Source organism: Bombina bombina, chromosome 1, assembly GCF_027579735.1.
Source record: "Bombina bombina isolate aBomBom1 chromosome 1, aBomBom1.pri, whole genome shotgun sequence".
NCBI lineage: Eukaryota > Metazoa > Chordata > Amphibia > Anura > Bombinatoridae > Bombina > Bombina bombina.
Window position 1 is genome coordinate 75,230,677 of NC_069499.1, and position 27,340 is coordinate 75,258,016.

Genomic DNA, 27,340 nt, shown 5'->3' on the forward strand with positions numbered 1-27,340 from the left:
GCCTGTGTGTCAGGCTCACAGCATATACTGTGCCTACTTGCTCAGTGCCACCACTCATATCTGGTGTAACATTAGTGTAAATTTAAAAAAAAAACTTTTACATCAGTCTGCTAGTGTAATCTAATTTCAGTTGCCAGGCCAGCCTGCCACTGCCAGCCTGTGTGTCAGGCTTACAGCATATACTGTGCCTACTTGCTCAGTGCCACCACTCATATCTGGTGTAACATTAGTGTAATTTTTTTAAAAAAAAAACTTTTACATCAGTCTGCTAGTGTAATCTAATTTCAGTTGCCAGGCCAGCCTGCCACTGCCAGCCTGTGTGTCAGGCTCACAGCATATACTGTGCCTACTTGCTCAGTGCCACCACCAGTCATATCTGGTGTAACAGTAGTGTAATTTTTTTTTAAAAAAACTTTTACATCAGTCTGCTAGTGTAATCTAATAGCAGTTGCCTGCCTGCCACTGCTAGCCTGTGTGTCAGGCTCACAGCATATACTGTGCCTACTTGCTCAGTGCCACCACTCATATCTGGTGTAACATTAGTGTAAATTTAAAAAAAAACTTTTACATCAGTCTGCTAGTGTAATCTAATTTCAGTTACCAGGCCAGCCTGCCACTGCCAGCCTGTGTGTCAGGCTCACAGCATATACTGTGCTTACTTGCTCAGTGCCACCACCAGTCATATCTGGTGTAACAGTAGTGTAAATTTAAAAAAAAAAAACTTTTACATCAGTCTGCTAGTGTAATCTAATAGCAGTTGCCTGCCTGCCACTGCCAGCCTGTGTGTCTGGCTCACAGCATATACTGTGCCTACTTGCTCAGTGCCACCACTCATATCTGGTGTAACATTAGTGTAAATTTAAAAAAAAAACTTTTACATCAGTCTGCTAGTGTAATCTAATTTCAGTTGCCAGGCCAGCCTGCCACTGCCAGCCTGTGTGTCAGGCTCACAGCATATACTGTGCCTACTTGCTCAGTGCCACCACCGGTCATATCTGGTGTAACAGTAGTGTACATTTTTTTAAAAAAACTTTTACATCAGTCTGCTAGTGTAATCTAATAGCAGTTGCCTGCCTGCCACTGCCAGCCTGTGTGTCAGGCTTACAGCATATACTGTGCCTACTTGCTCAGTGCCACCACTCATATCTGGTGTAACATTAGTGTAATTTTTTTTTTAAAAAACTTTTACATCAGTCTGCTAGTGTAATCTAATTTCAGTTGCCAGGCCAGCCTACCACTGCCAGCCTGTGTGTCAGGCTCACAGCATATACTGTGCCTACTTGCTCAGTGCCACCACCAGTCATATCTGGTGTAACAGTAGTGTAAATTTTTTTTAAAAAAACTTTTACATCAGTCTGCTAGTGTAATCTAATAGCAGTTGCCTGCCTGCCACTGCCAGCCTGTGTGTCTGGCTCACAGCATATACTGTGCCTACTTGCTCAGTGCCACCACTCATATCTGGTGTAACATTAGTGTAAATTTAAAAAAAAAAAAACTTTTACATCAGTCTGCAAGTGTAATCTAATTTCAGTTGCCAGGCCAGCCTGCCACTGCCAGCCTGTGTGTCAGGCTCACAGCATATACTGTGCCTACTTGCTCAGTGCCACCACCGGTCATATCTGGTGTAACAGTAGTGTACATTTTTTTAAAAAAACTTTTACATCAGTCTGCTAGTGTAATCTAATAGCAGTTGCCTGCCTGCCACTGCCAGCCTGTGTGTCAGGCTCACAGCATATACTGTGCCTACTTGCTCAGTGCCACCACTCATATCTGGTGTAACATTAGTGTAAATTTAAAAAAAAAACTTTTACATCAGTCTGCTAGTGTAATCTAATTTCAGTTACCAGCAGGCCAGCCTGCCACTGCCAGCCTGTGTGTCAGGCTCACAGCATATACTGTGCCTACTTGCTCAGTGCCACCACCAGTCATATCTGGTGTAACAGTAGTGTAATTTAAAAAAAAAAAAAACTTTTACATCAGTCTGCTAGTGTAATCTAATAGCAGTTGCCTGCCTGCCACTGCCAGCCTGTGTGTCAGGCTCACAGCATATACTGTGCTTACTTGCCACATATACACCTCCCCCGATAGGGGGAGTTACAGGTATTAAACTGATCAGAATAGTACTACTTAACACACCACTCATATCTGGTGGCACAACAGATTGCACACGCAGTGCCCTAAATTTGAAGTAGGAGGACCAACCAAGCATCTTTTTCCATCTCCCGGTTCCGAAAATCCATGCCATATACACGTCCCCTGGCGCCGCAACTGCCTCTGGGAACCTTACCATGGGTCCCATACCGCACGTCTTGTAATTCTCTGTCTGGGAAATTATATATCTATCAAATCTATCTATTTATCTATCAAATCTATCTAATTATCAATCGTATCTATCAAATGTATATTGCATCTATTGATCTATGTAATCTATGTATCTATCTATCAAATCTATCTATCTCGTGGTTGTGCAAATGGACTGTTTGCGGTTGTTTGCGGTGCGTTACACAGGGAGTTTGGTCTGTCACTGTGAAGCGGGCGTAACCCTTACACTACCTGATCGATACAACATCATACCTGATGTTTTAAAGCACGTTATTCCAAACAATTTAGGAATGTTAGGTGATTAATGCCCTTTATGGCTTAAAACCAGACTCTGCATCAACTATGTAATTTTCCGTGGGAGTTTTGCCATGGATCCCCCTCCGGCATGCCACAGTCCAGGTGTTAGTCCCTTTGAAACAACTTTTCCATCACTATTGTGGCCAGAAAGAGTCCCTGTTGGTTTTAAAATTCGCCTGCCTATTGAAGTCAATGGCGGTTCGCCCGGTTCGCCGGTTCGCGAACAGTTGCGGAAGTTCGAGTCCGCCGTTTGCGAACCGAAATTTTTAGGTTCGCGACATCACTAGTTTTGAGTAGGCCAAAGCTCCTTTCTATAACATTTCTGGTACGCATGTAGGCCTACTGGTACCTGAGTTGTGGCTCTGTAAGGGGGTGTGCCAAGGGGGTTAACAGCCATGGTCTGCAGCCTTACCCTGCGTCACCTGTCATGTAACATATGTATTATGATTACTACAGGTTCATCATGTGCTTAAAGGGACATAACATGGATTTCATTTAAAAGAGATATTTTCCAAAAACATTAAATTGGTGCATTGTAAGCAATCTACTTTTATGCCAGGATTAGTCTAGACAAAATTCTATTTTCATGATTCAGATAGAACATGCCATTTTAAGAAAATGTCCTTTTAAGTGAAAAACTATTTATAGTATACTGTCCCTTTAAAGATATGAAAACATGAAACACACATTTCTTATTTCATGAGTTAAAAAGAACCTGCAATTTTATTCAACTTTATAATTTACTTCTATTATGTAATTTGCTCCATTCTATTGAGATCATTTGCTGACAAGCATATTAGATATGCTCATTAGCTGCTGATTGGTGGCTGCACATAGATGCCTCATATGATTGGCTCATCTATGTGCATTACTATTTCTTAAACAAAGGATATCTAAAGAATAAATCAAATGAGATAATAGAAGTAAATTGTAATGTTGTTACAATACAGAAAGAATGATATATACAGAAAGAATGATCATATACAGAAAGAATGATGGTAGTGCATACTCACCAAGCAGCCAACCTCCCGAGAGTGTTCCAGATTCAAAAAGCTGGATTAAGGAGGTCTGGCGCAGGATGTAGGAATCATGGACACTCCCTGGAAAGCCTGCATACACATGTGTGAATTTCAGAGTGGTATCACAGACCATCTGGCAATTCAAGGAGTAAAACCCTTTCCTGTTAATATAAAGGAATGGCTCCTCATGTGGGGCCACGATACGCACATGTGTGCAATCAATTTCCCCCATGACATTGGGAATACCCCCCAGTCGATAGAAGCCTTGTTTAAGACTGTTCCATTCCTGGGGGGTACGGGGGAAATTAATGTATCGCTGTGTCTGGTTATCTAGAGCAATCAAAACCTCCCCTAGGAGCCTGGAGAAGGTGGACTGTGCTAGGCCAGACACAAGGCCCTCTGTTAACTGGAATGAGCCGGATGCCAGGAAGTGTACAACACACAACAACTTCTGCATACCAGTCAGAGCTTGGTTCCTATTCGCTTGAGGGTCAATATCATCCTTCAAGACCTCATATAGGTCAATGAGGCTTGCAGAAGTCAAGCGATACTTTTCCCTGACCTCCCCTTCTGTCATTCCAAACAGGGTGACCCTAACCCTGTGTATCCTTGGTGCCCTTGCTCTTCCCCTCTGCTGATGCCGATGTCTTATAGGCCCTGCTGGCCTATGACCAGCTGCAGCAACAACAGCAGCAGGGGCAGCACCAGGAACAGGGACAGCAGCGTGAGGAGCAGGGACAGCAGCAGCAGGAGCAGGGACAGCTACAGCACCATGACTAGGGACCTCAGCAGCAACTATAGCACCAGCAGGTATATCCTGAACAACAGGGGCTTGTAGGGCTTCCAGCACCCCTTGTGCCCCACAATGCTGTCTCTCTACGTATTGTAGGTAAAGCAGGGGAAACATGGTGGCTAATGAGGGTGTGCATTGCCAGGTGTTTTAAGGCTGCAGGTAAGAGGTTGTGATGTTTGTGATTGGTCTGACACACTTGCAGGGGCAGGAATAATAAATGCTTAGAAGAGGTTTAACTGTTTGAAATTTGCGGCTGATATGTATGTGATTACGCATGCGTTTGTTAGGCCTTCAGGGAGTTACGTTGCTTTTTTAGTCAGTGCAAGGGTTACTGCATCAGCAATTTGTGGCGAGATAAGAATGGAGTAGATTCTCTGAATTCTGCGCGCGTAAGTCCTTACGCTGTATATTGGATACCAAATTGCGCGGCTGTTCTATGTTAGTCTATGGGTAAAAAAAATACGTTCGAAGGGTGAAATATACGTGCGTAACTTGTATGCTACGCCATATCGGTAATACCAAAATCGCGTAAAAACTGGCGGCGGAGGATTTTTCGGGCGACGCTGCATATGTAATGGAGGCCTAGATTACGAGTCTTGTGTTAGCCTTAAAAAGCAGCGTTGAGAGGTTTCAACGCTGCTTTTTAACGCCCGCTGGTATTACGAGTCTGGCAGTTACAGGTGTACCGCTCACTTTTTTTCCGCGACTCGAGCATACCAAAACCCTTACGTCAATTGCGTATCCTATCTTTTTAATGGGATTTGCCTAACGCCGGTATTACGAGTCTTGGAAAAAGTGAGCGGTAGACCCTCACCTGTCAAGACTCCTACCGCATTTAAAAGTCAGTAGTTAAGAGTTTTATGGGCTAACGCCGTAACATAAAACTCTTAACTAAAGTGCTAAAAAGTACACTAACACCCATAAACTACCTATTAACCCCTAAACCGAGGCCCCCCCCCCCCACATCGCAAACACTTAAATAAATTTTTTAACCCCTAATCTGCCGACCGGACATCGCCGCCACTGTAATAAATATATTAACCCCTAAACCGCTGCACTCCTGCATCGCAAACACTAGTTAAATTTTATTAACCCCTAATCTGCCGTCCCTAACATCGCTGACACCTACCTACATTTATTAACCCCTAATCTGCTGCCCCCAACGTCGCAGCAACTATAATAAATGTATTAACCCCTAAAACTAAGTCTAACCCTAACCCTAACACACCCCTAACTTAAATATAATTTAAATACATCTAAATAAAATTACTATTATTAACTAAATTATTCCTATTTAAAACTAAATACTTACCTATAAAATAAAACCTAAAATAGCTACAATATAACTAATAGTTACATTGTATCCATTTTAGGATTTATTTTTATTTTACAGGCAAGTTTGTATTTATTTTAACTAGGTACAATAGTTATTAAATAGTTATTAACTATTTAATAACTTCCTAGTTAAAATAAGTACAAATTTACCTGTAAAATAAACCTTAACCTAAGTTACAATTACACCTAACACTACACTATAATTAAATGAATTACCTAAACTAAATACAATTAATTACAATTAAATTAAATAAACTAAAGTACGAAAAAAAAACCACTAAATTACAGAAAATAATAAAATAATTACATTTTTTTTAAACTAATTACACCTAATCTAATCCCCCTAATAAAATAAAAAAGGCCCCCAAAATAATAAAAATCCCTATCCTATACTAAATTACAAATAGCCCTTAAAAGAGCCTTTTGCGGGGCATTGCCCCAAAGTAATCAGCTCTTTTACCTGTAAAAAAAAAATACAATACCCCCAACATTAAAACCGACCACCCACACACCCAACCCTACTCTAATTGGAACAGCCAATAGAATGCAAGCTCAATCCTATTGGCTGATTGGATCAGCCAATAGGATTTTTTCTACCTTAATTCCGATTGGCTGATAGAATTCTATCAGCCAATCGGAATTGAAGGGAAGCCATCTTGGATAATGTCACTTAAAGGTACCGTCATTTAGTGTTAGTCGTCGGATGGAAGAGGATGCTCTGCGTCGGAAGGCTTGAAGGTGGACCCGCTTCGCTCCGGATGGATGAAGATAGAAGATGCCGCCTGAATGAAGACTTCTGCCTGTCTGGAGGTCCTCTTCTGCCCGGATCGGATGAAGACTTCTGGCCGTTTTTCTACCTTAATTCCGATTGGCTAATAGAATTAGAGTAGGGTTGGGTGTGTGGGTGGTCGGTTTTAATGTTGGGGGGGTATTGTATTTTTTTTTACAGGTAAAAGAGCTGATTACTTTGGGGCAATGCTCCGCAAAAGGCTCTTTTAAGGGCTATTTGTAATTTAGTATAGGGTAGGGATTTTTATTATTTTGGGGGGCTTTTTTATTTTATTAGGGGGATTAGATTAGGTGTAATTAGTTTTAAAAAATTGTAATTATTTTATTATTTTCTGTAATTTAGTGGGGGGGGGTTGTACTTTAGTTTATTTAATTTAATTGTAATTAATTGTATTTAGTTTAGGTAATTAATTTAATTATAGTGTAGTGTTAGGTGTAATTGTAACTTAGGTTAGGGTTTATTTTACAGGTAAATTTGTACTTATTTTAACTAGGAAGTTATTAAATAGTTAATAACTATTTAATAACTATTCTACCTAGTTAAAATAAATACAAACTTGCCTGTAAAATAAAAATAAATCCTAAAATGGCTACAATGTAACTATTAGTTATATTGTAGGTATCTTAGGGTTTATTTTATAGGTAAGTATTTAGTTTTAAATAGGAATAATTTAGTTAATAATAGTAATTTTATTTAGATGTATTTAAGTTATATTTAAGTTAGGGGGTGTTAGGGTTAGGATTAGACTTAGATTTAGGGGTTAATAACTTTATTATAGTGGCGGCAACGTTGGCGGCGGCAGATTAGGGGTTAATAAGTGTAGTTAGGTGGCGGCGACATTGGGGGCGGCAGAGTAGGGGTTAATAAATAAAAAGTAGGTGTCGGCGATGTTGGGGGCAGCAGATTAGGGTTTCATAGGTTAATGTAGGTGGCGGCGGTGTGTTAGGGTTAGACTTAGATTTAAGGGTTAATAACTTTATTATAGTGGCGGCAACGTTGGCGGCGGCGGCGGCAGATTAGGGGTTAATAAGTGTAGTTAGGTGGCGGCGACATTGGGGGCGGCAGAGTAGGGGTTAATAATAAAATGCAGGTGTCGGCGATGTCAGGGGCGGCAGATTAGGGGTTAATAAGTGTAAGCACGTTTTGCCAGCTCACCGCTACCATAAGCAGCGCTGGTATTGAGGTGAGATGTGGAGCTAAATTCTGCTCTACGCTCACCTTTTTGCGGCTAACGCCGGGTTTAAAAAAAAAAACGTAATACCAGCGTTACTTTAGGTGAGCGGTGAGGGAAAACTGTGCGTTAGCCATGCACACCATTACCGACAAAAACTCATAATCTAGCCCAATGTTAGTATAAAGTGCATTGTTTTGTTTTTGTTAAAACCCATTTAGAGCATGATATGTAGCAGGGTTAGACTTGATAAGTATGCACTATTAATTTTCAGCTTTGAGAATTACAAAATCAACAATTTTCATAGCTAAATTACATGAAATAAGGCAAATAAATAATGAAAGTATATTGTAAAGTTGTCATGCTATGAATAAGAGTCATGTATCCTTAGCTTTTGGGAGTTATCAGACACTGCAACAGGCAGGCAGACAAAATACATACGTATAATATTTACATAATGGTTGACAGCGGTATGCCATTTTCCTGCTGCTATATCAACCCTGGTGGGTAAATGTCTAAATAAAAATATGCCTGTCCCCTCCCTTGTGAATTTTAAAAATTACAAACTGTCATTCACAGACAAATCCCTATGACTAGAAGCATGTAAGTCTGAGCCAGTTGTTCAGTACTCAGGAGATCATTAATATTATATGAAATCCACATTGTTTGGACAGTATACAGATTTGAAATTTGAATTATATTTTAAAAAAAATTTTTTTTCATGAATTTAATAAAAATATATGATAGTATATTTTATATATTGTTCTAATTGTGATATTTGTGACATTTAGTAATGGATAAACAACAATTACAAAAGCAACACTTAGGATGCACACGCACTAAAAATTTAATGTGTATAAAGGCAAAATATTTGCATGACTGGGATGGCTGTGAGTGTTCTTGTGCATTCTAGAGGATTAGTTGGGATTTTTTTACCTGCAATTGGGCCCAGAATGCAGAATCCAAGAATCTTGCCTTGAGGTCATGCCCGCTGAGACAGCCATATTTCCTGAATTGCATGATTTCCCTATCCCCACCCACTAACCACCCAGACAAGCCCACTAATTGTCCAGATATGCTTATTGATCAACCAAACATGCTCACTGATTGCATAGACATGCCCACAAATCACCCACAAACACCTATTATACGCCCATATTCCTGTCCCTCACAAAATGGCCCCCTCTCACAAAATGGTGACGATTCATTTTTAACCTTCTAGTCCTGGAGTGCTAGCCATAATGTTAGGAAGTATGGTATCCAACTAAGTCAAAGCAAGTTGTCTAAAAGAGACAGTCTACACCACAATTTGTATTGTTTTACTAGATAGATAATCCCTTTATTACACATTATAATATATAACAAACAAAGTACAAATATACTTTTTACCTCTGTGATTAATTATGATTAATATGACTTTTTATTTATTATCTATTGACTTGTATTTTAGCCAATTAATGCTGTGTTGTGCTGACTCATAAATAACTCCCCGGGTATGAGCACAAAGTTATCTATATGGCCCACATGAACTAGCAGTCTCCTGCTGTGAAAAGCAAATAAAAGAGCATGTGATAAGAGGCTGTCTGTAGTGGCTTGGAAACAGACAGACATTTAGAGGTTTAAATGTTATAAAGTATATTAATATAACAATGTTGGTTGTGCAAAGCTGGGGAATGTGTAGTAAAGGCGTTGTCTATCTTTCTAAATAATAACAATTTGGTATAGACTGTCCCTTTAATGTTATTTTTTTATTTCTATTTATTTTAAAGCTTTCTAGAGTGTTTATGTTAGTGTAGACTGTTTTAGAAAGGAAACTTTTTTGTTTTAATTTGTTTGTTCTCTTTGTTTTGTAGAGGTTTTGGGATTCTGATGTCCTTCACATTGGAACTCATTCTATGGGCCAAGAAGCTAACATTTACAAGATATACTGTAGTATGCTACTCTATTAATTATAATGGAGATTGAATCCAGAGAGACCCAACTTTTATTATGGTCTCATTTATAGATTATAGTTCTCCTTAGTTAGACATGGAGAAGTGCATCATGCTGATACATTTTAGGACGATGCCTTGGAAATAGGCAGAAGCAAAGCATTCTAGTTCAGTAGTTACTGAAAATACAAATGCATAAAATCCAATTTTATTAATGATGTACATTAAACATCTATAATGAAACTGGAGAGTGTATTAACTCTTCATCTCCAAAACAATAATATAATCAACCCATATACCAACAATAAAAATGTATTATACACTGTATTTACAAAGAAGGGAGCATATACAATATAACTAAAAAGGAAACATATATCCTATTACCAATTAAAAGCCAATACTGGCATAAGGCACATGTCTGACAAGTAGTGGTGGATCTATAAGGAGTTAGGAGGTGCTATGCCCCCCCCCCCCCTCCGTTTATTACTGTAGCATCCCCCTAACCTCAAAAGTGTCAGATGTCCTGAATTTGTTAAGTAGAGGAATTTTTGCCAAGGGGACTAAAAAATGTTAGGAATATCTATGTATATAAATGTGAGTTCCCCCTACCTGTATGCACCCCCTCAAAAAAATGTTATGGGGAAAACCTAGAACTTATAATGCTCTTGTTATTGGCTCACCAGATGTGGTCAGCTTCTCTGGAGTTGACTTTAACTATGTGTTTAATCCCATATGCAAGCAATAGTGCAATAATAAAATGCTGTAACACAGGGCACCTTGCACTGTTATGTCCCTTAATTCAAGAAATGCAATATTACACTAATATGTAGTATATTAATGTGTGTGCATTACATATTTGCATTATTTTAAAACGTGCTTGGAAACAGCACCTGTGTATACTCAGATTAGCAAACCCTTTCTACACGCTGAACATAAATTTATAAATAAATGGCTGCAGAATACAAACATCTATATTGGTCCCAAACATGTGACCTACAACAACTTAGGGATATGAGGAAACCAATCTATCTCATCATAAGACTCTTCCTATTATAAGATTATCCGTCAATGAACACTCTCAAGGGAGTGAGGCAGCCGTGCCAGAAGTGTCCAAGCTGGGAAAAGCCAGCTAATGTATTCCTTTAGTAAAATGGTTCAATGGACTGGTAATCAAATTACTCCGTAAAAGAGACCTTTATATTCATACAAATGTACTGCTGGCCGCCACTAGGGGATGAAATTCATTACACTTTCCTACTCTTGTGGATGCATATGTGATATCTGAAACCAGCCGCACTGTTCCTTCTCTTTCTAGTGTGACAGAGTGAATGAAAGAGGTTCTTCCAAATATTAATGGAGCAGCAAATTAAACTGCTGGAAAATCCTCTTAGTAAGAACTGTTCCGTTTGTTCATAGTGAACAGTGTCATGCATTTAAAGGGACAGTCTACACCAGAATTTTTTTTATTGTTTTAAAAGATAGATAATCCCTTTATTATCCATTCCCTAGTTTTACATAACGAACACAGTTATATTAATATACTTTTTACCTCTGTGATTACCTTGTATCTAAGCCTCTACAAACTGCCCCCTTATTTCAGTTCTTTTGACAGACTTGCATTTTAGCCAAGCAGTGCTGACTCCTGGGTAACTCCACGTGCATGAGCGCAATGTTATAGATATGACACACATGAACTAACACCCTCTAGTGGTGAAAAACTGTCAAAATGCATTCAGATAAGAGGTGGCCTTCAAGGTCTAAGAAATTAACATATGAACGTCTTAGCTTTCAACTAAGAATGCCAGGAGAACAAAGCAAAATGTGTGATAAAAACAGAATTTATGTTTACCTGATAAATTACTTTCTCCAGCGGTGTGTCCGGTCCACGGCGTCATCCTTACTTGTGGGATATTCTCTTCCCCAACAGGAAATGGCAAAGAGCCCAGCAAAGCTGGTCACATGATCCCTCCTAGGCTCCGCCTACCCCAGTCATTCGACCGACGTTAAGGAGGAATATTTGCATAGGAGAAACCATATGATACCGTGGTGACTGTAGTTAAAGAAAATAAATTATCAGACCTGATTAAAAAACCAGGGCGGGCCGTGGACCGGACACACCGTTGGAGAAAGTAATTTATCAGTTAAACATAAATTCTGTTTTCTCCAACATAGGTGTGTCCGGTCCACGGCGTCATCCTTACTTGTGGGAACCAATACCAAAGCTTTAGGACACGGATGATGGGAGGGAGCAAATCAGGTCACCTAGATGGAAGGCACCACGGCTTGCAAAACCTTTCTCCCAAAAATAGCCTCAGAAGAAGCAAAAGTATCAAACTTGTAAAATTTGGTAAAAGTGTGCAGTGAAGACCAAGTCGCTGCCCTACATATCTGATCAACAGAAGCCTCGTTCTTGAAGGCCCATGTGGAAGCCACAGCCCTAGTGGAATGAGCTGTGATTCTTTCGGGAGGCTGCCGTCCGGCAGTCTCGTAAGCCAATCTGATGATGCTTTTAATCCAAAAAGAGAGAGAGGTAGAAGTTGCTTTTTGACCTCTCCTTTTACCGGAATAAACAACAAACAAGGAAGATGTTTGTCTAAAATCCTTTGTAGCATCTAAATAGAATTTTAGAGCGCGAACAACATCCAAATTGTGCAACAAACGTTCCTTCTTCGAAACTGGTTTCGGACACAGAGAAGGTACGATAATCTCCTGGTTAATGTTTTTGTTAGAAACAACTTTTGGAAGAAAACCAGGTTTAGTACGTAAAACCACCTTATCTGCATGGAACACCAGATAAGGAGGAGAACACTGCAGAGCAGATAATTCTGAAACTCTTCTAGCAGAAGAAATTGCAACCAAAAACAAAACTTTCCAAGATAATAACTTAATATCAACGGAATGTAAGGGTTCAAACGGAACCCCCTGAAGAACTGAAAGAACTAAGTTGAGACTCCAAGGAGGAGTCAAAGGTTTGTAAACAGGCTTGATTCTAACCAGAGCCTGAACAAAGGCTTGAACATCTGGCACAGCTGCCAGCTTTTTGTGAAGTAACACAGACAAGGCAGAAATCTGTCCCTTCAGGGAACTTGCAGATAATCCTTTTTCCAATCCTTCTTGAAGGAAGGATAGAATCTTAGAAATCTTAACCTTGTCCCAAGGGAATCCTTTAGATTCACACCAACAGATATATTTTTTCCAAATTTTGTGGTAAATCTTTCTAGTTACAGGCTTTCTGGCCTGAACAAGAGTATCGATAACAGAATCTGAGAACCCTCGCTTCGATAAGATCAAGCGTTCAATCTCCAAGCAGTCAGCTGGAGTGAGACCAGATTCGGATGTTCGAACGGACCTTGAACAAGAAGGTCTCGTCTCAAAGGTAGCTTCCATGGTGGAGCCGATGACATATTCACCAGATCTGCATACCAAGTCCTGCGTGGCCACGCAGGAGCTATCAAGATCACCGACGCCCTTTCCTGATTGATCCTGGCTACCAGCCTGGGGATGAGAGGAAACGGCGGGAATACATAAGCTAGTTTGAAGGTCCAAGGTGCTACTAGTGCATCCACTAGAGCCGCCTTGGGATCCCTGGATCTGGACCCGTAGCAAGGAACTTTGAAGTTCTGACGAGAGGCCATCAGATCCATGTCTGGAATGCCCCACAGTTGAGTGACTTGGGCAAAGATTTCCGGATGGAGTTCCCACTCCCCCGGATGCAATGTCTGACGACTCAGAAAATCCGCTTCCCAATTTTCCACTCCTGGGATGTGGATAGCAGACAGGTGGCAGGAGTGAGACTCCGCCCATAGAATGATTTTGGTCACTTCTTCCATCGCCAGGGAACTCCTTGTTCCCCCCTGATGGTTGATGTACGCAACAGTCGTCATGTTGTCTAATTGAAACCGTATGAACTTGGCCCTCGCTAGCTGAGGCCAAGCCTTGAGAGCATTGAATATCGCTCTCAGTTCCAGAATATTTATCGGTAGAAGAGATTCTTCCCGAGACCAAAGACCCTGAGCTTTCAGGGATCCCCAGACCGCGCCCCAGCCCATCAGACTGGCGTCGATCGTGACAATGACCCACTCTGGTCTGCGGAAGGTCATCCCTTGTGACAGGTTGTCCAGGGACAGCCACCAACGGAGTGAGTCTCTGGTCCTCTGATTTACTTGTATCCTCGGAGACAAGTTTGTATAGTCCCCATTCCACTGACTGAGCATGCACAGTTGTAATGGTCTTAGATGAATGCGCGCAAAAGGAACTATGTCCATTGCCGCTACCATCAAACCTATCACTTCCATGCACTGCGCTATGGAAGGAAGAGGAACGGAATGAAGTATCCGACAAGAGTCTAGAAGTTTTGTTTTTCTGGCCTCTGTCAGAAAAATCCTCATTTCTAAGGAGTCTATTATTGTTCCCAAGAAGGGAACCCTTGTTGATGGAGATAGAGAACTCTTTTCCACGTTCACTTTCCATCCGTGAGATCTGAGAAAGGCCAGGACGATGTCCGTGTGAGCCTTTGCTTGAGGAAGGGACGACGCTTGAATCAGAATGTCGTCCAAGTAAGGTACTACAGCAATGCCCCTTGGTCTTAGCACAGCTAGAAGGGACCCTAGTACCTTTGTGAAAATCCTTGGAGCAGTGGCTAATCCGAAAGGAAGCGCCACGAACTGGTAATGCTTGTCCAGGAATGCGAACCTTAGGAACCGATGATGTTCCTTGTGGATAGGAATATGTAGATACGCATCCTTTAAATCCACCGTGGTCATGAATTGACCTTCCTGGATGGAAGGAAGAATTGTTCGAATGGTTTCCATTTTGAACGATGGAACCTTGAGAAACTTGTTTAAGATCTTGAGATCTAAGATTGGTCTGAACGTTCCCTCTTTTTTGGGAACTATGAACAGATTGGAGTAGAACCCCATCCCTTGTTCTCCTAATGGAACAGGATGAATCACTCCCATTTTTAACAGGTCTTCTACACAACGTAAGAATGCCTGTCTTTTTATGTGGTCTGAAGACAACTGAGACCTGTGGAACCTCCCCCTTGGGGGAAGCCCCTTGAATTCCAGAAGATAACCTTGGGAGACTATTTCTAGCGCCCAAGGATCCAGAACATCTCTTGCCCAAGCCTGAGCGAAGAGAGAGAGTCTGCCCCCCACCAGATCCGGTCCCGGATCGGGGGCCAACATTTCATGCTGTCTTGGTAGCAGTGGCAGGTTTCTTGGCCTGCTTTCCCTTGTTCCAGCCTTGCATTGGTCTCCAAGCTGGCTTGGCTTGAGAAGTATTACCCTCTTGCTTAGAGGACGTAGCACTTTGGGCTGGTCCGTTTCTACGAAAGGGACGAAAATTAGGTTTATTTTTGACCTTGAAAGGCCGATCCTGAGGAAGGGCGTGGCCCTTACCCCCAGTGATATCAGAGATAATCTCTTTCAAGTCAGGGCCAAACAGCGTTTTCCCCTTGAAAGGAATGTTAAGTAGCTTGTTCTTGGAAGACGCATCAGCTGACCAAGATTTCAACCAAAGCGCTCTGCGCGCCACAATAGCAAACCCAGAATTCTTAGCCGCTAACCTAGCCAATTGCAAAGTGGCGTCTAGGGTGAAAGAATTAGCCAATTTGAGAGCATTGATTCTGTCCATAATCTCCTCATAAGGAGGAGAATCACTATCGACCGCCTTTACCAGCTCATCGAACCAGAAACACGCGGCTGTAGCGACAGGGACAATGCATGAAATTGGTTGTAGAAGGTAACCCTGCTGAACAAACATCTTTTTAAGTAAACCTTCTAATTTTTTATCCATAGGATCTTTGAAAGCACAACTATCTTCTATGGGTATAGTGGTGCGTTTGTTTAAAGTGGAAACCGCTCCCTCGACCTTGGGGACTGTCTGCCATAAGTCCTTTCTGGGGTCGACCATAGGAAACAATTTTTTAAATATGGGGGGAGGGACGAAAGGAATACCGGGCCTTTCCCATTCTTTATTTACAATGTCCGCCACCCGCTTGGGTATAGGAAAAGCTTCTGGGAGCCCCGGGACCTCTAGGAACTTGTCCATTTTACATAGTTTCTCTGGGATGACCAACTTGTCACAATCATCCAGAGTGGATAATACCTCCTTAAGCAGAATGCGGAGATGTTCCAACTTAAATTTAAACGTAATCACATCAGGTTCAGCTTGTTGAGAAATGTTCCCTGAATCAGTAATTTCTCCCTCAGACAAAACCTCCCTGGCCCCATCAGACTGGTTTAGGGGCCCTTCAGAACCATTATTATCAGCGTCGTCATGCTCTTCAGTATCTAAAACAGAGCAGTCGCGCTTACGCTGATAAGTGTGCATTTTGGCTAAAATGTTTTTGACAGAATTATCCATTACAGCCGTTAATTGTTGCATAGTAAGGAGTATTGGCGCGCTAGATGTACTAGGGGCCTCCTGAGTGGGCAAGACTCGTGTAGACGAAGGAGGGAATGATGCAGTACCATGCTTACTCCCCTCACTTGAGGAATCATCTTGGGCATCATTGTCATTGTCACATAAATCACATTTATTTAAATGAGAAGGAACTCTGGCTTCCCCACATTCAGAACACAGTCTATCTGGTAGTTCAGACATGTTAAACAGGCATAAACTTGATAACAAAGTACAAAAAACGTTTTAAAATAAAACCGTTACTGTCACTTTAAATTTTAAACTGAACACACTTTATTACTGCAATTGCGAAAAAATATGAAGGAATTGTTCAAAATTCACCAAAATTTCACCACAGTGTCTTAAAGCCTTAAAAGTATTGCACACCAAATTTGGAAGCTTTAACCCTTAAAATAACGGAACCGGAGCCGTTTTTAACTTTAACCCCTTTACAGTCCCTGGTATCTGCTTTGCTGAGACCCAACCAAGCCCAAAGGGGAATACGATACCAAATGACGCCTTCAGAAAGTCTTTTCTATGTATCAGAGCTCCTCACACATGCGACTGCATGACATGCCTCTCAAAAACAAGTGCGCAACACCGGAGCGAAAATGAGGCTCTGCCTATGATTTGGGAAAGCCCCTAAGAATAAGGTGTCTAAAACAGTGCCTGCCGATATAATCTTATCAAAATACCCAGATTAAATGATTCCTCAAGGCTAAATATGTGTTAATAATGAATCGATTTAGCCCAGAAAAAGTCTACAGTCTTAATAAGCCCTTGTGAAGCCCTTATTTACTATCTTAATAAACATGGCTTACCGGATCCCATAGGGAAAATGACAGCTTCCAGCATTACATCGTCTTGTTAGAATGTGTCATACCTCAAGCAGCAAGAGACTGCTCACTGTTCCCCCAACTGAAGTTAATTCCTCTCAACAGTCCTGTGTGGAACAGCCATGGATTTTAGTAACGGTTGCTAAAATCATTTTCCTCATACAAACAGAAATCTTCATCTCTTTTCTGTTTCTGAGTAAATAGTACATACCAGCACTATTTTAAAATAACAAACTCTTGATTGAATAATAAAAACTACAGTTAAACACTAAAAAACTCTAAGCCATCTCCGTGGAGATGTTGCCTGTACAACGGCAAAGAGAATGACTGGGGTAGGCGGAGCCTAGGAGGGATCATGTGACCAGCTTTGCTGGGCTCTTTGCCATTTCCTGTTGGGGAAGAGAATATCCCACAAGTAAGGATGACGCCGTGGACCGGACACACCTATGTTGGAGAAAGTAAATTGGAAAGTTTTTTAAAATGACTTGCCCTATCTGAATTATGAAAGTTTATTTTGGACTAGACTGTCCCTTTAATTTGGCAACTGTAATAAAGATGTTTTCTAGGCATGCTAAAATTGGTCTTCATATTGCACCTGGCTCAGGCTGACTCAGGGATAATTTTAGGTTGCCTCTATGCACAGACATGTGGTTATAATTTAGTTCCTTTTTACTAAAAACATAAGGTTGGTTCATGATATCAAAAATCCTTAAAGAGACATTAAACACTAAATTAATGTTAGATAAAATGATATATTCGAAGCAAAGATTAGTCTAGAATGAATATGCAGATTATTATCATTATATTTCATTGTTTAAATATAGGAAAGTGTAATAATTTAGTGTCCACAAAGCAAAGGAAGCCACCATGTTCTAACCTAGCTGACGCCAATCAATTACAGCCAATTACAAATGAGTCATTAGAGTGTGCAACCAATAACTGTAAAGAATACGGAAGTATTATGTCTGGAGTCTCAGACTCTGTACTTCTACCTTTAACGGGTATTGGAAAACCCACAATTTTCAGAATTATTTAAAGGACCAGTAAATATAGTAGATTTGCATAATCAACATATGCATAATAAAAATACAATGCAATAGCACTTAGTCTGAACTTCAAGTAGCATTTTTTTTTCTGACAAATTTCAGTTATGTCTATTTCCACAACCTCCTGTATCATGGGACAGCCATCAGCCAATCACAGATGCACATACGTATAGTCTGTGAATTCTTGCACACATATTATTATATATATTATATTATACATCATACAGCATATGTAATATACACACACAATGAATAACTGACTTGTAAGGGTCTTGTCAAATTCAGCTGACTTTAAAACTAAAGCTGGAGATTTCAAGCCACTTATACTGCACCTGCTGACTTGCTATATTTAGGGCTTAAAGGGACACTATACCCAAACATTTTCTTTCATGATTAAGGTAGAGAATACAATTTTAAACAACATTCCAATTTACTTCTATTATATAATTTGCTTCATTCTTTAGATATCCTTTGTTGAAGAAATAGCAATGCACACGGGGAACCAATCACAGGAGGCATCTATGTGCAGCTACCAATCAGCAGCTACTAATTATATCTAGATATGCTTTTCAGCAAAGAATATCAAGAGAATGAAGCAAATTAGATAATAGAAGTAAATTAGAAAGTTGTTTATAATTGTATGCTCTTTCTATATCATGAAAGAAAAATTTTGGGTTTCATGTCCCTTTAAAACCTAATCAAAGCAGTCTCAGGTGTAAAATGGTTAGAAACAGATGACAATCAATTACTGAGATTAATTCTTATTTGACAGAAATATTTATCACCAAAGTGTTTTGTTTTTTTAATAACTGACTTTGTCCTGTGTAAACTCTTTGTAAAGTTGACTTATCCCATTCAAGACTCAGTAAAAGTTGGTTCAGAAGTGAAAAAAGTCAACTTTTTTTTTTTGAATAGCTTAAATTAAATTCAAGTTTAAACAGCCACGTTCAACCAATATATACAAAGTGATCCAGACAAAAGGTCAGCTGACTATTACAGGACAGATCCCTTTATAAATACTAAGGGGCCTCTTCTATAACCCTAAAAAAGTGCTGCTTTAAGGAAACATAAAAGTAAGATTTTTTAAAAAAAAAATTATTTCAATAACTTGATACATTGTGAAATAAAAATCAATATAGTCACCCTAAATCTTAAAAATATAAATAAATAAAATATTCAATCTATTAAGCTTACAGGGTTCTGCACTGTGTGCATGTGGAGTCAGGACATGCCACTACATGACCATTTGATTAACACGCATATGAGAGTGTCCTTTTTTATTTATTATATTTTAAGCAACCATTTTTAACCAATGAGAACATATTAGGTACACATTTAAAAAGCTGCTGCCACACACAGGAGGAGAATAAATATATTGAGAAAATTTGGACCTTTTATCTATCATCTCCTTTATAGTTCTGTCCTTCAAAATAAAAGCAAATATATGTGTTTTTTGCAGCCTATTGGAAACATATTTTTAGATAACGACTGACAGTTTAAAGGGTTTTTTTCTATCTCTGACCATTATTAATCAAAACAGTAATTAGATTTATAATGAAATTAAACCTGCTGTGTGTAAATGTAATTACAACTATAATTGTTTCTGAGAGCTGTGACTTTCACCATAGACTATCCATGTAAACTAATCTTCCATTATTATTTTATTAATTGATGGCTTAATGAATAGCTATTTCATAGTAATAATACTAAAGAATAATAGGAAAAAAAATATGGTTTCAAAAAAGATGATAAAAAAAAATACATTTTATTTTTGTGAAAAGTCTCAAAACATGGAAATACAATATTAAGAGTTCTCAAATTTACCAGAAATAATGTTTGTTTCACTTTATAAAAATAATAACAAAAACATACTACTACTAATAATAATAATTATTATTATTATTTTATTTTCTGCCAAAATTCCATAGCACTTAACAATAAAGGGACATTAAATACCTTTTACTTTTTATGAAAAAAGTGTGCTTTGTCCAATGATCCCTAGGGAAGCCAAAAAGCAAAGTCTATGTTTCCAATATCTCTCAAATTTTCTAAACCATCTATTTGGTTTTCAGGTTACAGAATTTGCTTGTTGGCATCACAAGGAGGGCAGGATAAAGCACAATTTTATACATCTGTAAAATATGCAGAGCTAATTATCCATTTAAATTACTATTCCAGATATTGTTTAATTCTTATATAATTTTTATAGCTATCAGCTGTTCCCTATATCCAGAACAATTTCAATACAGAAGCATTTTCCATTTACTATCCAACATTAATTCAGTTCCTCTTGGGTTAAAAATCTGTATGTACCATCATTAGAGAGAACATGGTATAGACCTATTTCTATGAAATTAGACAAACTAGTGCATTTCTTTATGTGAGCTTTCTATGCATTTCTTTATGTGAGCTTTCTATGCATTTCTTTATGTGAGCTTTAAACCATTTTCTATATGAAATTAATATTATTAATGCACTTTGGAAAATAATGTAGATTAACAAAACAAATTAAAATAATGCTGATTAACAAAACAAATGGAGCTTTAAAATATTTTCTCTGACATTTTTTTCTGTAATATTATATTGTCTTTAATGTCATAATGCTGGCAGTGAAGTGGTTAATTATTAATTGTACTTACAGGTCAAGTTGATAGTAGCCCAGCTGACCCGTTTGAGATCGCCTTGCCTGGTCCGACGGACTGGCATCTTAAAGAAATTTGACTAAATGGCAAATTCCACCATAAAAAATGACAAATAAAATTGTCCTTCAGTTTGATTCCCAGATAGGACAAAATGGAACACACATGAAAAGGACACATTAGGCAAACGTGTGCAACCACCCCAAGAACCAAGAGAGGGTCACAGTAAAGGAGGAAATCCCATAGACATAGAAAGAGCAAGAAAAAAAATACAGACTTGAAATGAAGCCAAAAAAGCAAGAAACCCAAAAGGATATTTTGGACGGGTGAGTCTTCCAATGAGAAACAGTGACAGGAAAAGCTAACACCAGCCCTCCTAGTCCATATATGTATTAAATTAGGCTGCCATGGGAGAAGTGAAACAGGAGACGTGTCTTCGAGATCAGACCTGGCCTCCATAAACCAGCATCACATGTCACTTGTCACCGTAAAATATAGGGGGCTTCAGAGGCCCCTCATGTAACCCAAAGAGATGTAAAATAGATAGATAAATACTGTCATTTTACTATTTGACTTACATTTAAATAAGTTCAGAATTAATATACTTATTAGATGTTGCAAATTTGCAAACCTAAATAAAACAATACTAAATATAAGTAACAGAAAGTGCTAGCAGGCAGCAGTCTGTTTTTGTCATTTTATATTCTGCACAGAGATGTCAAAACAGTATCTAAAAAGGAACTAGCACAAGAGATGAGGATCGGGTGAACAAGCAAAATATAACTGAAGCTCTCTAGAAATAGTGACCCACTGAGAATACACAGTGTAGGTAAGAAAGGCTGTTCCAGATACCATAATATTGTTGTGGTATAAGCAGGCTGTTTGCTGCTACAGCAACTACTTTTGCACTGGTGCCTAACACAGCGTCCAAACAAAGCACTGGAGGACAGACATCCATTTTCATGCTTAAAGCTATATTACAATTAAATATGAATTCCCTATAAAGGGTCAGCTCTTGCGCTAACTCCGCTAGAAGTAAGTTTCTTGCGTGTGTCAGGTAGCGCTCGTATTACAAGTTGAAAGTGAAAAATGTTCACTCCTGCGTTTACCCGATGTGTGCAAAAAGTCAAACTTCGAATATTGTGATCGCATTAACATGTTCCCCCATAGAAGTTAATGAAGCAAAAAAAGTGGGGGGAAAATCTAACACCTTACTCGCGTGTAAACCCGATTGGATATTCTCAAGTGTTCTTCAGATAGCAGAATATGTTCTATGTATTCATAAATACATATTTCTATACATCTGATGGTATTTTGCTACAATATATATCTATACCTATATATATAGATAATTATATATAGGTATAGATATATACAGTTATATATTGGAATATATATTTAAAAATACATAGAACACATTCTGCTATGTGCAGAACATTGGAATGTGAACTATTTACAGTAAATACGTTAAAACAATTTCTGGAACAAACAATTGTTCCAGAAATTGTTTTAACTTTATGCTCTTGATAAAGGCTTCTTTTAGCTGAAACGCATTGAGCTGTATTTTAAATAAAACCTGAAGCTGCACCTGAAGACACCTTTGTGATGATTTTAATAAAAGGCTTATTTTAACGGCAATCTTATGAGTATAACCAGTTTCTGCGCCTACCACATTGTGAGCTCTTTTATTTTGGAGGTGAAAGCAACAAGGTTGACTCAGAGGACGTGGGCAGCTTGGATCCCCAGAAGTGACACAGCGCCGCCACTTTCAACACTTTCTGCTTCTATACACGGTTTGGGAGAACCGGGGCTGGCAGCGAGCACCTGAAGGGAAGTGCTAACATTGCTTCATACTTTATCCTTTTTAAAACACTAAATAAACCTATTAACCCCTAAATCGCCATTCCCAAACATCGCAAACACTAAAAAAACCTATTAACCCCTAAACCACTGACCCCACATCTCAACAACCTAAATTAAACTATATTAACCCCTAAAGCTAACACCCCCTAACTTTAACATAATTAAAATAGATCTAAATTAAAGTTACAATTATTAACTAACTACCTATTTAAAAATAAATACAAACTTATACGGGATCGGCATCTTCTTCATCCCTGCGGAGGCGGAGCGGTCGATGCGTGGAGACGGAGGTCCAGGCGGAGGTCCATTGGTCCGACGTGGAGGTCCTCTATATGCAATCTTCTGCCGCACACTGAGGATTTAATGCACGGTACCCCTTTTATATTGGGGTACTGTTGCATTCCTATTGGCTGAAAAATTAAAATCAACCAATAGGAATTAGAGCTGCTTAAATCCTATTGGCTGTTTAAATCAGGGATTAATAGGTTTAGTTAGTGTTGGCGATGGTTAGGAACGGCGGTTTAGGGGTTAATAGGTTTAGTTAGTGTTGGCGATGTTTGGGAATGGTGGTTTACGGGTTAATAGGTTTATTTAGTGTTTCAGTTAGTGTCAGCGATGTCGGGGAACTGCGGTATAGGGGTTAATAGGTTAAGTTAGTGTTGGCGATGTTTGGGAACGGTGGTTTAGGGGTTAATAGGTTTAGTTAGTGTCGGCGATGTCGTGGAACTGCGGTTTAGGGGTTAATAGGTTTAGTTAGTGTTGGTGATGTCGGGGAACTGCAGTTTAGAGGTTAATAGGTTTAGTTAATGTCGGCAATGTCGGGGAACGGAGGTTTAGGGGTTAATAGCTTTATTTAGTGATTTAGTTGGTGTTGACGATGTCGGGGAACAGCGGTTTAGGGGTTAATAACTTTATTTAGTGATTTAGATTGTGTCTGCGATGTTGGGGAACTGCGGTTTAGATTAGAACAATGAAAAATTACGAATATGAATAATGGATCCGAAAAATCGAAAACTGATTTATTCATTTTCTGAATTTTTCGGGATTTTAGTTATGGTGCCGATTTGTAAATTCGGATGCATTTTAATCTCCGAATCGGTGAATTTGGCTGAAAACAAAATTCGGCCAAAACGAAACGCACATGTCTAATTTATAATACAAAATTCAAAGTGTATTGTTTTTTGCCTCTGATAATGGGCTGATCAGAGACTTTCAATGGATGTAGATGACATTTCTCTGCCGGAAAAATAAACATTTTACTACCTCTCAGTTTAACCCCCACTGGAAGCATTTTTTTCTAAACCTTCTTGTTTGCACAGCTTTTCTAAAACCAGTACTTAAGTATCAACATTTTCAGTATAGGTGGGGATAGAGCAGTTAAGGAAGCTATTTCAAATGATAAAATCAAGGTAAAGGATTATTATCCCAGCAACAGTCACTCCAACTTTATCAGTTAATCCATGAACCTGATTCACTAAAGAATGGAGAGATGAGCAATCAGGTTGTAGTGAATCTTATCTTTTGTTTAAAAGCATACCCAAGTAGACTCAGGGGCAGAAATGCATTACTGGGAGCTAGATGATGATTGGTGGTGACACATATCACATATATGCCTCTTGTCATTGATCACCTGAGGTCTTGAGCTAGCTCCCAGTAGTGCTTTGCTGTTCCTAAGCTGACTTAGGTTCATTCTAAAACAAATGATACCAAGAAAACAAAGCAAATTTGATAATAGAAGTACACTGAAAATTAGTTTGAAATTGCCTAAATCTAAATCATGAATTTACTGTTAATATCTATCTATGTATCTATCTATCTATCTATCTGTGTGTCAATCATCTATCTGTCTGTCTATCTAGAATCTTTCAATCTATCTATCTATCTATCTATCTATCTGTGTGTCAATCATCTATCTATCTGTCTGTCTATCTAGAATCTTTCAATCTATCTATCTATCTATCAATCAATCATCTATCTATCTATCTATCTATCTATTTATCTATCCATCTATCTACCTATCAATCATCTATCTATCAATCATCTATCTATCAATCATCTATCTATCTATCGATCTACCTACCTATCTATCTATCTATCTATCTACCTATCTATCTATCTATCTATCCATCTACCCATCTATCTATCTATCTATCTATAAATTGTATCTTTATTAAACTAATATAAACATCCTTTTTAGAAATAGAACAATTTCTATGCTATGCTATGATAGACAACTTTTGTTTTTGTTACCTCCGTCTTGAGAGTTCATGATATTGAGCGCAAACAACATGGCATTGGAGAAAGCGGTTGCCTCTTCTTTGCTTGCAAAGTTCAGACCGTACACCTGTCGAGCGTCCCGCCATTGGTGAAAAGTTGGCGTGGCCTGATTATATTTCAGGCCTTTCACAAGTGAATAGTTAATGACTACCTGTAGATACAACAATGGAATGTATTACTGTCAGGAACAACTGCTTGTAAAAGAAAGTCATAAACGTATTACAGCCAAACGGAATAAATCATGTTGCCTTTTTATATCAACAGTGATGACACCCACAAAAGGTTCATTAAACTACATTAAAGTAATTTTGATTCTTTCTACATATAAAAGATGACATTTTAAAATATATTAAAGGGACAGGTTACACCTTGGTCATCTTAAAGTCTTACCTTAGATTAAGTTGAAAATAGCCTCCTGCACTCTTTTCTATATCATGCAGCAGTAAAAATAAAAAATTATTTTAAAACTAATATTATTTCTGGCCATTTTGAAATGGCTGCCAAGCTCCACCCACTGATGACATCACAATCTGGGCTGCATCTAGCATTCTGCTGAATAGCACTGACAGTCTTTTGAATCCAACTAGTAAGCCTTTTGTGATTGGATGCCATATGCAGCCCAGATCATGATGTCATCAGTGGGCTGCGCTTGGCAGACATTTCAAAGTGGCCAGAAACAATATTCACTTTAAAATAACTTTGTTTGCCATTCCTGCTGCATGATATAGAAAAGGTGCAGGAGGCTATTTGCAGCTTAATCTAAGGTAAGACTTTAAGATGACCAAGGTGTAGACTGTCCCTTTAAAGGATTATTTCCCCTGTATTAAGAAAAAGCATGTTTTATTTTTTATGCTTTTGATAAAAAAATACAGTCCACTAATAGAGTTGTTCTTATGCCAGTTAACGTCTATTTCACAGAGTAGATTGGTACAAACATACACTTCTTGTTAGTTCCAAAATAAAGCTTTTAACAATTTTTTTTCATGCAAAAATACTTCAATCAAGTCTAAACAGTGCTATACTGCATTTCTAGTAAGCAAGGGGTTAAAGTGAAGATTAAATGAGCTTTTAAACTGTTAAAACACTACAGTCACAATGTAATGGCTACTTATCTTTCACAAATATAACAAATATTAAAGGGACATGAAGCCCAATTTTTTCCTTTCATGAATCAGATAGAACGTGCGATTTTAAACAACTTTCTATTTTAGTTCTATCAGATTATCTTTATTTTCTCTGTATCTTTTGTTGAAAAGCAGGGATGTAAGGTCAGCAGTTTTGCAAGAATGTTTTCCATGTGCAAGAGCACTAGATTGCAGCAGTTTTGCAAAAATGTTTTCCATGTGCAAGAGCACTAGATGGCAGCAGTTTTGCAAGAATGTTTTCCATGTGCAAGAGCACTAGATGGCAGCAGTTTTGCAAGAATGTTTTCCATGTGCAAGAGCACTAGATGGCAGCAGTTTTGCAAGAATGTTTTCCATGTGCAAGAGCACTAGATGGCAGCAGTTTTGCAAGAATGTTATCCATGTGCAAGAGCACTAGATGGCAGCAGTTTTGCAAGAATGTTATCCATGTGCAAGAGCACTAGATGGCAGCAGTTTTGCAAGAATGTTTTCCATGTGCAAGAGCACTAGATGGCAGCAGTTTTGCAAGAATGTTATCCATGTGCAAGAGCACTAGATGGCAGCAGTTTTGCAAGAATGTTATCCATGTGCAAGAGCACTAGATGGCAGCAGTTTTGCAAGAATGTTATCCATGTGCAAGAGCACTAGATGGCAGCAGTTTTGCAAGAATGTTATCCATGTGCAAGAGCACTAGCTGGCAGCAGTTTTGCAAGAATGTTATCCATGTGCAAGAGCACTAGATGGCAGCAGTTTTGCAAGAATGTTATCCATGTGCAAGAGCACTAGCTGGCAGCAGTTTTGCAAGAATGTTATCCATGTGCAAGAGCACTAGATGGCAGCAGTTTTGCAAGAATGTTATCCATGTGCAAGAGCACTAGCTGGCAGCAGTTAAATTGTATACTCTGATTCACAAAAGAAATGTCTTGGGTTTCATATCCCTTTAATATACCTTAATCTTTTTTCTAGGTATGGAGCCATCTGCTGGAATAGGGAAAGGGGTTCACGCCAAAAAAACAGTGCTCTTTTCTCAGCCAATGCATCTTTCTTTTGCTTTGCTTTTGATCAAGTGGTTTCTAATCTCTAATTTATGACACAAGTCATTTCAATCTAAATGAACTGTAAACTGATTTTTAAGCTTTAAAAAAAAAATATATATATATATCAAGTCAAAATTAAACATTTATGATTCAGAAAGAACATGCAATTTTACAGAACTTTCCATTTTACTTCATTATCAAATTTGTTTTGTTCTCTTGGTATCATTTTTTGAAGACAAAAACCTAGGTTGGCTGATAGGAGCATCCATGTGTCGTTAGCACTGTATTGCAGCAATGTCTGCAACAGCAATAGAAATTGTTGCAAATACTGCTGCCAGATAGCTAAACACACGCGCACGCTCCTTAGCTCACCTATGATTACTTTTTGACAAAGGATACCAAGAGAACTAAAATTGATAAAAGAAGTAAATTTGAAAGTTGTTTACAATTTGATGCTC

At 38.8% G+C, this 27,340-nt stretch overlaps 1 protein-coding gene across 8 annotated transcripts in view; it reads right to left on the reverse strand.

The window, feature by feature from the left end:
* Positions 1 to 27,340, reverse strand: part of EVL (Enah/Vasp-like) — a 360,067-nt gene that overhangs the window by 144,213 nt on the left and 188,514 nt on the right. For 7 of the 8 annotated variants that reach the window (XM_053697469.1, XM_053697468.1, XM_053697467.1 and 4 more), the window contains exon 3: positions 24,695 to 24,872. In XM_053697469.1, coding sequence (XP_053553444.1) covers positions 24,695 to 24,872 — 178 coding nt within the window. Of the gene's footprint in view, positions 1 to 20,581; positions 20,858 to 24,694; positions 24,873 to 27,340 lie in introns of those variants that run through there. The other variant, XM_053697465.1, reaches the window with a different exon arrangement.